Genomic DNA, 13,621 nt, shown 5'->3' with positions numbered 1-13,621 from the left:
GCGAACAGTTGCCTATTAGCACATCCAGCCACCAATGAGCGACCGCTAACGTTACCATTTATTTCTGCATCCAATCACCTGGCGAAAAGTTGACTATCCACTCTCGTTTTCAGGTGTTTTCGGGTCTCCACCAATTCGTTGGCAGCCAAATGCTCCGACATGTTCAATGGCCTGCTAATGTCAAGCGAGTGTGAACCAAAACAGTGATCTGAAAGACGCTAAAATAACAAGGACTTTGATTCTGTGCATGTTTACCCAAATCTTCAACAGCATCAATTTGCTGAATGAAGCGATGGCACATGTGGAATTTTTTTTTTTTCAGGTGTAGTGAGCAACAACCGTTTAATACTCCACAGCTCTAATAAGATTTCTTGTATCAAAACCTAACTTTTCCCATCTGCTCTAAACTCAAGGGACATAATGAAGTAACATATTCAAAAGGTTCTTTCTTGAATCAGCATCCTATGATAAATCCCTTTGAAGTTCTCAATCTAGTGTAGTCACAGTCTTTTATATTTAATCCACTTACCGTTACGGCCACAGTCTCAGGCGAAACACGTCAATGAACAGCCCAACTGATTCTTCTTCGAGGGGCACGCTCATGCAAGGTAATGAAGTCACCATAGACGCACTACGGGGGATCCGGCCGTTGTTGTAAAGGTAATTGGCAAACTCTTTATAAAACAGCGTGGATCTTTTAATGACTTAATTAAACGAACTGATCTATCTAATATCTACTTACTTCAAATGAGGAGCCGTAATGAGCCACTCCGTGCTGTCTAAAATTGGATTACGAAGAGTATTTACAGGAGGCCAATTAGGCTTCTGCCAAGTACTGTGAGAAAGCAGACCATGTCGAAAAACACCGTTTACTCTCCTCCTGTGCCAAAACAATGAAGCAACACTGTTGCAGCCAGGTACATCTAACCAGAAACAGTTTGCCTGTGATGACATGAAAGTGTGTTTGCTCGGTGAGATCACAGGCTTCTTGATTATCTCATCCTTTTGTTCAAGGCAGACGGTGTCTCAAGCCAAAATGGCTACATGAGCCCAGGTCTAGTGTTCCAGTCCAACAAACAGGAGATAACACAGACGAACACCTTTTGATTCCAGTCTGTTTCGGTACGTTTCAAACTTACTGGAGGACAAGTTTATGAAAGAAGATCTGTGAAGGAAAATGGTTTAAAAGGCCTGGTGAGCGCCTTGACAGAATGGAATGCGCTCCTCTTGGACAGCACTGCCAATTTCTGGCCCCTCGGACTCACAAAACTAATCCCTGACTTTGAGGGCGACATCCAGACTGATTGCTTTGATGAAAGCGAGGTTGAAAGTTCCACAGCAGCTTAGGTGCATCCGAGCAGATGATCAGTCAGAGAGGATCATAATCAGATTACAAAACCTTCGGCTCTTGTGTCAGTTTTGGTGAACGAAGAATCAAATGAAGTGAGGTTATTCTCACTTAAAGCCGCAGTGGACGGGTGTTAAAGATGCTAATCCTAAAGTAACTTTACACCAAAACAAACAGACCATCAGTTTAAAGTAGCTGTTATTTAATAACCATGATTTGCTCAACAACTGTAGTTACAGTTCATAATTACCTGTCTGCGTGTGACAGACAGTTGGCAGCAGTACTGCAGTGTAAAGGCACAATGACAGATACATGTAATATCACAAGATGACCTGCAGGAGAAGAACACAAATCTAAAATCATAAATTTACATCAGCCATAACTGGCTTTGTCGAATACAGTCCCCACTCAATCGCTTGAACTCAATGAGAATTTTTGTTTTTACAGCATTTCCTTGGTCAGTTTGAGTAAGGCAAAAAATATATAAAATGAGTAAACACTGATAACAAATGATAGTGTAGAAACAAAGTGGTACACAAAGCTTACTGAAAAACAAAATTATATAGAGCAAAATGTTACACTCTCACAGCAAGACACACGTGTGAAATAAATGAAGAAGACCAAAGTTCTCCTGGTGGATGAAGCTGATTGACCTATAGCTAAACAAAAGCACAAACCGGTACATCCTCACTCTTAACCTTCTAAAAACACATAGACAGTCCTCTGATGGATCCTCCGGAGTCTTTGAGGGTATAAACACACCGAAATATTCTCAAAGACTCTGGATTTCCGCTACATCAATGACAGCGGTGGCAGATACTGCCAATAAATGAGTACAAAAATCAAATGAAACTTTAAAAATACATCTGAGACTATGAATCCCTCTGAAATGCAAAAAATAGCCAACTGACTGCGTGTCATCTACAGGGTCTGCATAAGTGCATTTGTTGACTTCATGTTTTTGTGGTAACAGGTTGAGGTTTTTTCTGTGAGTGCACAGGGACGTCCTCTTCACAATTAGAGGAAAATACGCTAAATCAAATCTTAGGTCAGTGCTCAGGACCACCTTCATCTGATCCGTTCAGCTCATGCCTTCTGTTCATTTGTGAATTGGCTGCCATGCTATGTCAGCTCTGGCAAAAGCAAAGAGAAAAAAAAAGAAGATCCCTTTGCTCGCCATGTCAAGGCGTCACTCCCTCCTGGTCCATACTGCAGCCGAGAGCTTCGATGTCATTACTGATGTCAGTGATCATACGGTCCCATTCGTCTCCCTCCGAGGCCTCCTGGCCCTCGTCTGATGCGGCGCTCCCTCCGGCTGCTCCGTTGCCGTTGGTGGTAGAATCGGAGGCGGAGCTGGCTGTGCGCCGGTAGCGGCCAAAGCTGTCAGTGATGATGCCTCGTCCGTCCTTCACACCGATGGTCTCGAGGAAATTCTCAAAGTGCTGGCTGTCCTTCTCTGGTATGAAGGGACGCAGACCTGCCGGGGCACAGATTGATGCATAAGTGCTTGGCAACAGTCTTTTCAGCACATAATGAAGGTGGATTTATATATAATAAAAAGGAGACAGCAGAGCAGCTAGGACTTCTATCCAAATATTGGTTTTATAATGTCTCGTGTACATGTAGAGAGATGAAAGTGGGCCTGAAACTGTTGTGGAAAGAAAACTGGAACCGTGTGGCTACTGGTACAAAAAAAAAAAAGGCACGACTGTGGAACTTCTGTTCACCGTTTGTTTCACTTTTCCCCACAATCCAACCACAACCAGACCTCATCAGCACATCAGTCCATTTTGGAAGCAGCTACTTAGTGGCAGATAAGACCTACAAGGTGGCACTGAATACACCAGTGTAACCATAATTTAAGATCAGACCAGTTCAAATCATTAGACAGAAAACAAAGGCACTGCACTGAAAATCAGAGAGAAAAGAGAAGAGTGGTCATACCAAGTAGAAGGAACTTCCTGCTGTCCCCATAGAGTTGCCGAAGGTTAATGCAGAACTCATGGATGGAGGATCCGTTGCGGTATTCATGAAGCAAGGTGGCAAACTGCTGGATCTCTTGTGACGACAGTTTTGTCCGCAGCTAAAAAGCAAAAAAAAAAAAAAGCAAGAAATATGAGTATTAGTACAGCCTGAGAAAATGTCATATGCCAAAAATGGAAGGACAGGGTAAAATCATCATACTGTGGTCATGTAGTCCTGCAGGAGCTCTGCAGCAGTGGTGCTAAGCTCTCCTTCACTTGGAGTCTTTGGCTGAGGGGACGCTGGGGTGGAAGCTGAAGGAGAGTTTTCTTCTGCCTCCATAGAGCCCTGGAAAGGACTGAGAGAGAACACACCCCTTGTAAGCGATAAGCAAAAAGTGACACTTTCAGAGATGTTTAGCAATCTTTCTATAGCACTGTGCCCAAAATAGAAACGTGTGTACTTACAATGTGCTGGCTTCCTCATCAAAGGCCTCCTTAACATCCACTTTGCTCGAAGAGTCATCTGCAAGATAACTTAGTATTTACAACGAGCTACATATTTAGATGTTCATATTGTTCTGAAACTTGGAAAGACTGTAAAACTCCAAACTCATCCATGAGTAAAACCGTATTATACCATTGTATTTACACCCAAACAATTTTATATTTCTTAAGCTTGTTTAAAAAACAATACAAAAAAAATAACATCTTAAATTAGGTTCATTTCATTTGTTTTGCAAGTTTCTCACCACTGTATAGAGAAAGGTGTGTAGTAGGTGTAGTCGCTCCATCAAAAATGGCTCTGTCCAAGAAGTCGATGGTCGATTCTGTGTAAACGATCTGAAAGACCTGGCTGAGCAAAAGACACAGCTCCTCTGCTGCTGCCTAAAACACAAAAAAGTTAGCGATTAATTATTCGCTCAACTGATTCATTTTTCTTTGCCATGATATCAGTGTCTTGAAATCTAAGAACTTGTAGACTGTCAAGTAAATCAGAATTAGCCGACCTCTGTTCCCCATCTACTGTAATTAAGGTGGATTTGTGGTCTTTATATAGTAAGAACAGACTTCAGACCCCAGGTTAGCTTCATTACCCTGAATTTCTTGTAAACTAAAAAGTTGGTCAGTTTTCAAAATGCACTGTGTATCCTTGAGGTCTAAAAAGCGTGTTGAGAGCATTCCCTCGACAGAAAGCTTTTGCCACATTTTTTTTAAGTATCTTAAACGTTGAGCCCACTCACGGATAAACAACTCCATAGAACTACTGCAGGTCTTAAACTCCACAGGGGATAATTAACAAACAGCACTGCAGGTGGCATGGAGTCTATATCTTTATTGATATTTTTAAAGCAGGCGTCTGCATTTACATCAATTTAACTCACCCATCAATCAATCAATCAATCAACTTTATTTATAAAGCACTTTTCATACATGAGTATGTAGCACAAAGTGCTTTACACAGGAAACATAAAACAATAATAAAGAAAGCCCCTCCCTCCCACCCTCCGTACTATATACATGCACACATACGTACACACACATACACACACACACACACACACACACACACACACACACACACACACACACACTCTTACTACAGGAAATAAGGAGACATGGCAAGGCACTGAGGATTGAGGAAACGCCACCTTTGGGGCCGTCCACACTGGGAGGAGTCACAGGCTGTGCCACGGGGGGCACCAGTGCCCAGGCCCCCCGACCCTGACAGACAACGAATGGCTGGGCCAAAGGGACCCAGGGACAGCACCCCCAGCAGCATCCCAGACACAGCTCCCAGTGTGGAGGACCCCCCTGAGGAAACTCTGGAGTTAACCCTTAAAAACTAAAAACATAAGATAGGATAAAAACCCTGACAAAAGATAATTTAAAGAAGTGAACAGTTAAAAGGATAAAATGCATAAGATAATAATAAATAAAATAAAATAGTATCGAAGATAAATAATTAAAAAAAAATTATTTAAGATGAAAATTGTTTAAAAAAAACAAAAAAACAAACAAAAACAAAACAAGATAGGAACAACAACATAAAATACGATAGAACCACATAAGAATGGAATAAGAATTTAAAATATTAGTTAAAAGCCTGATTAAAAAGGTGTGTCTTTAACCTTCCCTTAAAAATATCAACAGTCTCTGCAGACACCCATGTAACCTCACTAAAGAAATAAACTCCATTTAACAATGTGCATGTTGTGAACATAGCCACAGATAAAAAGTTGTATTACCTTATTATCAACAGCCAGCACAAGCAGACAGCAGACTTCTACGAGCACAGCTCCACTCTCTGATAAGGAGCTCAGCGTCTGAGACTTGTTGAGATCAGGACACGAGCTGGGGCAGGGAGAACCTCCTGACTCCTGGGCTGATAAACAAGGAAAAATAAACATAGTCGAATCTAATTATTTAAGAGTTGAATAGTGTGTCGAGTAAAAAGTCAAGTCAAAGTTACACATCACATTGCCTCAGTGGGCGTTATTATTTGTCCTTAGACAGTGGATTTGAGTAAAACTTAATTTTACCTGTTTTGATCACCACAAGGTGCAAAGAGTCGTCCCTGATGTAGGAGACAGCAGCGATATCATGGATGGGCACTCTTAGAATGATGTCTTCTCCATCGCGCCACACAAGCTTTATGTTGTATGCTGACAGGCTCACCACCGCATCCTGCTCTGATGTCAGCTGGCCTGCCAACTGATGGGACTTCTGAGAACCACAGAGGCACACAATCAAGGTTATGACAGATATTGTGAACACCATATCAGTCCTCATATAAATCATTACGCTCAGATACTCACCCTTGCAGTGTCGATGAGCTGCAGCACTTCTGTGCGACTTGATGGGTTCAAGTATCCTGGAACTGATGTCAGCTGCCCCAAGTACTGAACAAGACAGAACATGAGAAAAAGGTTTTTAACTAAAAGTCGTTCTAAACCCCAAGAAAAACAGTGTGACCAAGTGTCATATAATTAATTGTATAAGTGAATAGTACGACAACATTTTCCATTTATATCCCTGCTAGTCTCACTCACTTTGACTTCCTTCTCAATGTAATCATTGAGCAGGATGTCAGGGTCGATGCGGTGGTCAGGCTGAGAGAGTGAGAACGTGTGGAGGGCCCTGCGCTCAGTGGCTTTCTCCTGGGCCTTCTTGTCTCGCCCCTTCTCTCCTTTCAGGAAGACTCGCTTGAACGGAGACACGATACCAGGCTGGAGAATAAAGAATGAAGAAAGGGAGCGGGGTGGAGAGAAATTAAATACAAAACACAGTAAGTTATAAGACTCGACTTATGTGGATGTGTAACATTTTAGACTTTCTATTTAACAATGTATTATTAATAACACCTACAATGTACATGTAGTAGCAATGCGCAACAAAGTAAACCAAACAGAAGCTATATCAAACTTCTGTTGTGTGTGGTACTTGCATGCTCACTCTGTTTCCTCTGACTGAGCCGCTTACTGCAGATGTACTCTTGTATAGCTCTCCATGTTACCCAATACGTGTTGCTCAAATGTCAACAATAGCATGTGCAAAAGGAAACCTTGCATTTCCCAATACTGGAGGAGTTTGCGGTTGAGGTCCACACAAAACATAAATGGAGAGTCACAACTTAATATCTAAAATCCCAAGTATTTACGGTTAAAACAGCAGCATTCATAATGAGAAAAATAAATTCTACTTTTTCCCGTATCTACTTAATCCTATTCATTGCTTTGCTTGCACATGACACGGAAAACGGGCCATTTATCATTCTCTCACTCTTGTACCAACTGGTAGAAGGTCAATACTGTTCACTTTTAAGCTTGGTAAACCATGACAAGTTCGGTCCACAGTCTATGCATGAAAGAAAACATTTCAAAGCAGTTTTAAAAAGCCTACCTCGTTCTCCATGAACCCCACACGCTTGAAGAGTCGCCTATTCAACGGCAAGCACACAGCCGGGCAACGGATGCTGCTACGCTTGCACTGTCTCAACTAGCCACTTGTTGCCTCTACTCACACACAGTGACAGCTGGCAACTGGTGACGGACGTACAGGATCAAACACAGGACAAGTGCGTATGTCAGGGGTGTGATCCCCCAAGGAGGAAGGGAAGTGTCTCTCGCTCTACACTCAGGCACAAGTACAGGAAGGGGACCAGCCACAACTTCCTGTGATGACACGCGCATGCATGCTTTAAACTCTGTAAAGATTAAAAGGCTGCTGCAGACTTCTTTCAATGTTGTTTTAAATATACTGAAGACAAAAGAGTGAGCGGTGACCCCCCCCCCCCCCCCTTCAAATATCTTCATATTTATTGCAACGATGATAATCGCCGTCTTTCATAAAGCTCTCATTCACTCAGGACTCAGCTCAGCAGCTGAAGGTCCACACACGTCACTCCTTAGCCACAGAAATACAAGACCTTGTATATTCTATGACACTAACCACAGACGTGACATCTGCAAAGCTGCACACTCAATATGGAGAAAAGTACCGACAATCTTATGTGGTTCTGCAAGATTTATTTCCCCTTTTCAGCCACCTTATCAAAAGGTCAATGTAACCAATTTGCTTTACAAGCATAAAATTAGAAGAGCAAACTTCATCTACATAATGTTTGCTTGCAATATCTACAACAGCAACACTGTATGGTTAATGTTGTAAGAATACTAATCAGTGTTAAATGAACTTCCCTCATTTATAACAAAGCTGAACAATCTGAACAACCACTCACTGTACCCATACTTTGGCTCCTGCCTGATGTGCTGACATCTGATCACAGACTTGAGACGCCATAGAACAGCACAACCGATGACCAGTGCATTATTTAACACTACGTAGCTCGTGAAGACAAACACATTAACATTTTATAGCGTCTCCATGTGAAATGTGAGAGGAGAGCTACTGTAGCTGACCCCCAGTGAATGGCCTCAAGATGAATAGGTGTCTTTATTGGTGAAAGTCTTGTTTATAAAAAGGGACATAAGAGATGATACAGGTTCGCTTCTTTGTGCTGTGATGGCCAGACTCTGAAACTTTCTCACACACAAGAACCATACAGGAAAACCTGGGCTGCCAAAAATAGGGCCAATGAGCCAAAGTTGGCCGACCAGATGTCACGTCTCTACTGAAACTACAATTTTGCATCTTAATACTACAATACAATAGATGCTTACTTTTGGCCCACGGCCCACCAAGTGACAGTTTTGGCTGTCCAAGAGAAAAAGTGTGTCCAACCCTGCTATATTCAGTGCAAGGCTGCAACAACTAATCCATCAGTTGAAAACTATTATATTAAAAAGCAACTATTTTGATAAGAAATCAGTTTGAATGTGGTTATTTAACAATAGGTGTCTATAGGCATCTTTTGCACTAAATTGTCCTGTACTTGTACTGTCTTTTGTTGTACTGTTGTTGTTATGTGCGGTGTCCTTCAGTGCTTTGAAAGGAGCCTTCAAATAAAATGCATTATTATTATTATAATTATTAATAGTAAACAAAACTTTTGATGTCATTTTGAGCTTAGAGAAACACTGATCCAAATTTTTCACCGTTGTCTGATATCTTACATACCAAAACAACCTATCAATTAATCGAGACAATAATCAACATGTTCTCAATGAAAATAATCATTAATTCGTACAATCGTACAAATGATGACCATCTCTTGTCCATGATTGACCTTTTATTCACAGTGAAGTAAATAACCAGTATGTTCTATTTTAATTTGTATACAGAATAAGAGTAATTTAAGGCTAAATTGTCTTCTGTACGCCTAGAAACTATGATAACCTTTATTAAGTAGTCAAAAGTAAGATACTACCATCTTAATCTGCCTTTCCAGATCTAAGAGGCAGCACCTCTGTTACGTTAGGATGTTTGTCATTCTTGATGTGTTACTGTGGCATCACCACTCCAGCTGGGCTGAAAGCAATCTAATACACAGATATGCGAGTCATGACAGCATTCACTCTGCTATGTCCTTGTAAAATAATTCCTCAACTACCGCTAGAACACCACTGACAGGTTCAGGACTTATTGATGACTCAGTTTCCCTGATATGTGGGGAGGCTTTTTCAAAGGATTTCATATAAATCAGCAAAAGCAATCATATAAAAGGGGTCTTCCGTTTCATTTGAACCTGTGCAATACAGTAAAATAAGTATATAAATACATCTTGGGCAAATGCTGTTCACTATCACCACCAAGTGGCACAAACAAGAACTGTATATATCTGTGACACTGATCCCAGAAAGTAAAGATCATCAATAAGTGCTAACCCTATGACAACAACACAAATTTAAGTTTTTCTGTCACTGACATTGCACCAACAACTAGCAAAATGATGTCTAAATCAGATTCCTACGGCTGAAACATGAAAATCTAGTGAGATTAAAAGGACAACAGAAATTATTTTTTCCACATCTGACTTTCCAAAAAGCTTAAAGGCTGCCTGGCATTAGGAATGCAACTGCACAAGGTATTCTGAGGGGAAGTTTCAAAGAGCAGGCAGGGTTTGTTAAAAACATTTCCTTGTCACAACAAACCTTCTTGACACAACGATATCACTTCACTTCCGTCCAAATTTCCCTCCACATCAAGAGGAGATGGGAAACAACTTTTGTGTTATTGCCAAGAAAAATTACAGAAAAATCAGAGCACTCATAGCAACAACAATGAAAAAAATCGTTTCTCATTATTCTGCTCAGGCTGTGAGAAGCCTGTCAGTGCCATGTCCTGCCTAGATTTGCTGGGTCCTACAGTTCAGTTTCCTCCAGTGCCAACCAGAGCAACAGAGGGAACACGTCCCCCGGTGTCTACTATCAGACTAGGTGGGAAGAAAAGATCAGATAAGTGTCAGCTATGTGTCCGAGCATAAAGATCTGTCCCACTCAAAATCAAACTGGATCATTAGGTAGCATGTGTGTGTACTCTGTGTGTGAGAAAGGGCAGCAGGGATGGCTGACACAACCAAGGAGAGCTGATTCCCTTCAGCATGACTGACACCGATAGCGGCTGTCTCTGACAGCCCATGTTTGAGCACAGATCTTCCGTGACCCACGCCTACGCTGAACAACGAGGGGTTATTACTCTGAGAAAAAAAAAAAACCTGTCTGTGCTCTCATTATCTTTGTGGAAATACTGACACTGCGGTATGACGCCCTATATGTCACACTCGCTGTTAAAAAAAACAACCACCCTACAATGGATGATGCACAATACATTAGCCTAATTATAAACAACAATGACCGGTATTTCCTTTTAAAGTGCATGTGCCACAAGAACACAGCGTTTCATCTGAACTAGTTTCAATGCATTATAAGGCGATCAACGCTCATATAAGATTGACATGAATACAAACATGAGATTAAATCATGAAACCCAGTGTAATCTTGAACTGAGACGTTAACGTTTTAAACTTTTTACACCCAAACGGTTTCGCTTTAACTTACATATTTACTGCCCGTTCGATAAAAAGATACACAGTTTTCCTTTTTTAGATTAACTCTAGTGGATAGAAAATACATTCTATCGGTCAGCGTGTTTGTTTTCCCGTTTATATTTACTTGAAAGTTGGCTAAACTTAGCAAGCTAACTGCTAAACTCCCTTGCTAGCTAGCAAGTTAGCGTGCTAGCTAGCCAACTTGCACTGCAAAGTATAACACATGCCCCCACTCACCTTTTTCACTTTTTTCACATCATCCTCCATTTCTATCTAATGGTCCTCTTCTTCATATTCAGTTCTGCGCGGAGGTCCAGGTGAGACGAGGCATAGCTACCGATGCTTTTAACCAGCACTCATCTGACAGTAGTTAGCTTTGCTAGCCTAGCCTAGCCTAGCTTAGCTCAGCCTAGCGTTGGTAAAGTGATGCCCGAATTCGAGCTGACAGCAAAACGCCATCCCGGCACTCGCCTTAATCCGCAACCATTAAAGGGAAAAACGCCGGCGCGCCACCAGTGTGAAAACGCTACGCTTCAGTGCTGCTACCGCGACTAGAGGGATAGTCTGTGAACAACACAAACTAGGATAAAACAGGGAAAAGTTTTCAACCGTGCCGCCATTTTGGGCGTTGAACAGTGGTCCAGCATGCTTTGCTTTGCACAAACCAAAACAGCTGCTACTGATACAGCTGGCTGAGAAGAGAAGACTGTTTGATGAAGCTGTGGTGGCTATTCTCAGGTTGTTTTAAGTTATTAGCTTGAATAAAATAGATTAACACTTAATTAAAACAATCACAGAGACTCACCTCAAACCAAAAAAGTACTACCTTATTATAGACATTTGACTTTTTTCTCAGGACTTTTGGGGACTTTTCTCACCTGTGCACACCTGTGAGTCATACCTCTCAGTTTTTGATAATCATTTAATCATGTAAGGCTCTTTGCTGAGCTGATGTCTTTATTTTTAACATTTGAAAAAAAGCACAGTGTTTTGTTCATGTGTCTCAATGTGCCACAACACCTGTGGATGCAAACCTGCTCATATTAATGCTTCACATGTTTTCCTGCTAATATAACTCTAAGTTAGATCAAATATGATATCTATATATATTATATTGATATAAAAAAGCCTTTATCAGAACAATATCTCGGTATGCTATTTACAACTGCTGTGTACGATCCTTGTTTTGACAGCATCGCAGAGAAGCCAAGTGGACGAAGACATGAACGTGAACAGTTACAGAAAGATGATGCGAAGGTGGAAAGAGGCTGGCTGTAAAATGGGTAATCTAACATTTAGTGGTATTTAATCATATTGTTTTAAGAATTCCTCATTTTCTCGAAGCTGTTTATAAATCAGATAAAGGCTTTTGTATCTGCTATTGGTTTGAAATATTTGGGATTGTCAGGAAATGTCAATACGATGGACTTTTTTAGAGGATTTGTGATTTTTTTTTTCCATGGAAATTATAAGGATTAATTATACTCTATGTGATTTAATTGTGTTAAAGGAGGACAAAACGTGATGACGGCTAAACAAATCAAACTTCGTTTTACTGCCGTACCACCAGACTACACAGCAGCGAGTTTTAATTGTATGACTTACCTGACATGGATAAGTAGTAGTATGTATTATGGTAGTTGTAGTGCGGTTAAAGTTCTGTTTTCAAATGTGAAAACACACTCGATTAACTCAGTTGCAAATAGCAATACATGCAGACATCCGTAATGAAATACAGCAAAGTAATTCTAACCTTGTGTTTAGGTCTGTGGGGCCTTATTTGTCTTCCTTTTTAATGTGCAGTATAAAAATAGACTTTCTCATCTGGTGTAACCTTGAAATATTCTGTTTATCTTAAAGCTGATTATTTTTGCATTAACTGAACGCGCCCATCAAACGATGACCTCAGACTCCTCCTCCAGATATCCGCTCACCACAGAATGCACACATCACAAGCTAAAACGTTAAAGGGGCTCGTTATTGGCCACGTGTGAGGGGATTGTAACGTGGCGGGAACAATTACACCTTGTCCTTCTCTCTCGGTCGCCTACATGAGCATGTAGATGTAATGTTAAAGTTGTTAAATGTTGCTGGACTGTGGATTTTCTAGGTGAAGGAATCGGGTCGGATTGTCCTCGACAGTCCAAAGGATGCAAGTCAACGCACGTTCTGGAGTGGGTCTTCACTAACAGAGAGAAACGGTAGCTAAAGTTAGTTCAGAAATGGAGCCCCTTTAACAAAATCAATCAGGAATCAGTCGTATCGGGACACATTCACTAAAGCTTTCCCCATTTAGTCCGAGTCAACTCGCTGGCTCACGTCCCGCAACCTTTTGCAGGCCATATACTGCAGCTGCTTCCACCCGCCCAGATGTGTAACGTGCATGTGAATACACTACTAATATATATTGCACTTTCAAATACTATATTTATTTTTCTCTTCTGGGATGAACAGTCTGATATATGAATCTACAGTAAGGCTTAACATTACATTTTCAGCATAATATTTCTCTTTTCATCTAAAAACCAAAACATACAAAAAGAACTTTAGCACCATATGTTATTAATAATATTCATATTGTTCCCAAAAATAGGACATCAGTTTTGCTTCTTTTTTTTTCTTTTTTTTTTAAAGAACGGGGATTCCATGAAACAATTTACTTACATTTTATATTCAACAACAACAAATAAAATCATTCCCTTATATGTTCTCGGTCACAACATAGGTTGAATGAGTACACTTTCGTGAAAGATGCTACGGAATCGTAGCAAATTTGCTCTCTGACATTGTGCCAACTTTTTGAAATACCCCGGATAAATCATATAGTCTAGGGAGTATCCTGATAGATTCGTGAAATACACC

The 13,621-nt window shown here is 40.8% G+C and overlaps 1 protein-coding gene across 2 annotated transcripts; it reads right to left on the bottom strand.

The window, feature by feature from the left end:
* Positions 1–1,533: 1,533 nt before the first annotated feature.
* ccm2 (CCM2 scaffold protein) lies at positions 1,534–11,414 on the bottom strand. 2 transcript variants are annotated; one of them, XM_030406089.1, is made up of 10 exons: positions 10,997–11,414; positions 6,363–6,539; positions 6,129–6,212; positions 5,853–6,036; positions 5,559–5,695; positions 4,062–4,197; positions 3,778–3,835; positions 3,533–3,668; positions 3,293–3,431; positions 1,534–2,825 (listed from the first exon to the last, which is right to left on the bottom strand). In XM_030406089.1, exons 1-10 carry the CDS (start codon positions 11,024–11,026, stop codon positions 2,530–2,532), a joined length of 1,377 nt encoding a protein of 458 aa, XP_030261949.1. In that variant the 5' UTR covers positions 11,027–11,414; the 3' UTR covers positions 1,534–2,529. The 2 variants fall into 2 exon arrangements, with proteins under 2 accessions (XP_030261949.1, XP_030261950.1); XM_030406090.1 differs by lacking the exon at positions 10,997–11,414 and adding an exon at positions 7,213–7,534.
* Between the last annotated feature and the right edge of the window lie 2,207 nt (positions 11,415–13,621).

The sequence above is a fragment of the Sparus aurata genome, chromosome 22, assembly GCF_900880675.1.
Source record: "Sparus aurata chromosome 22, fSpaAur1.1, whole genome shotgun sequence".
In the NCBI taxonomy this organism is placed as follows: domain Eukaryota; kingdom Metazoa; phylum Chordata; class Actinopteri; order Spariformes; family Sparidae; genus Sparus; species Sparus aurata.
This window is presented reverse-complemented; position numbering and strand designations above follow the sequence as displayed.

Excerpts from the sequence above, each read along its gene's own strand:
- ccm2 (XM_030406089.1), bottom strand. The coding sequence starts at position 11,026 with ATGGAGGATGATGTGAAAAAAGTGAAAAAG. Across the intron at positions 6,037-6,128 it reads AGCTCATCGACACTGCAAGG|AAGTCCCATCAGTTGGCAGG; the intron begins GTGAGTATCTGA and ends TGTGGTTCTCAG. Across the intron at positions 3,669-3,777 it reads GATGAGGAAGCCAGCACATT|TCCTTTCCAGGGCTCTATGG; the intron begins GTAAGTACACAC and ends GTTCTCTCTCAG.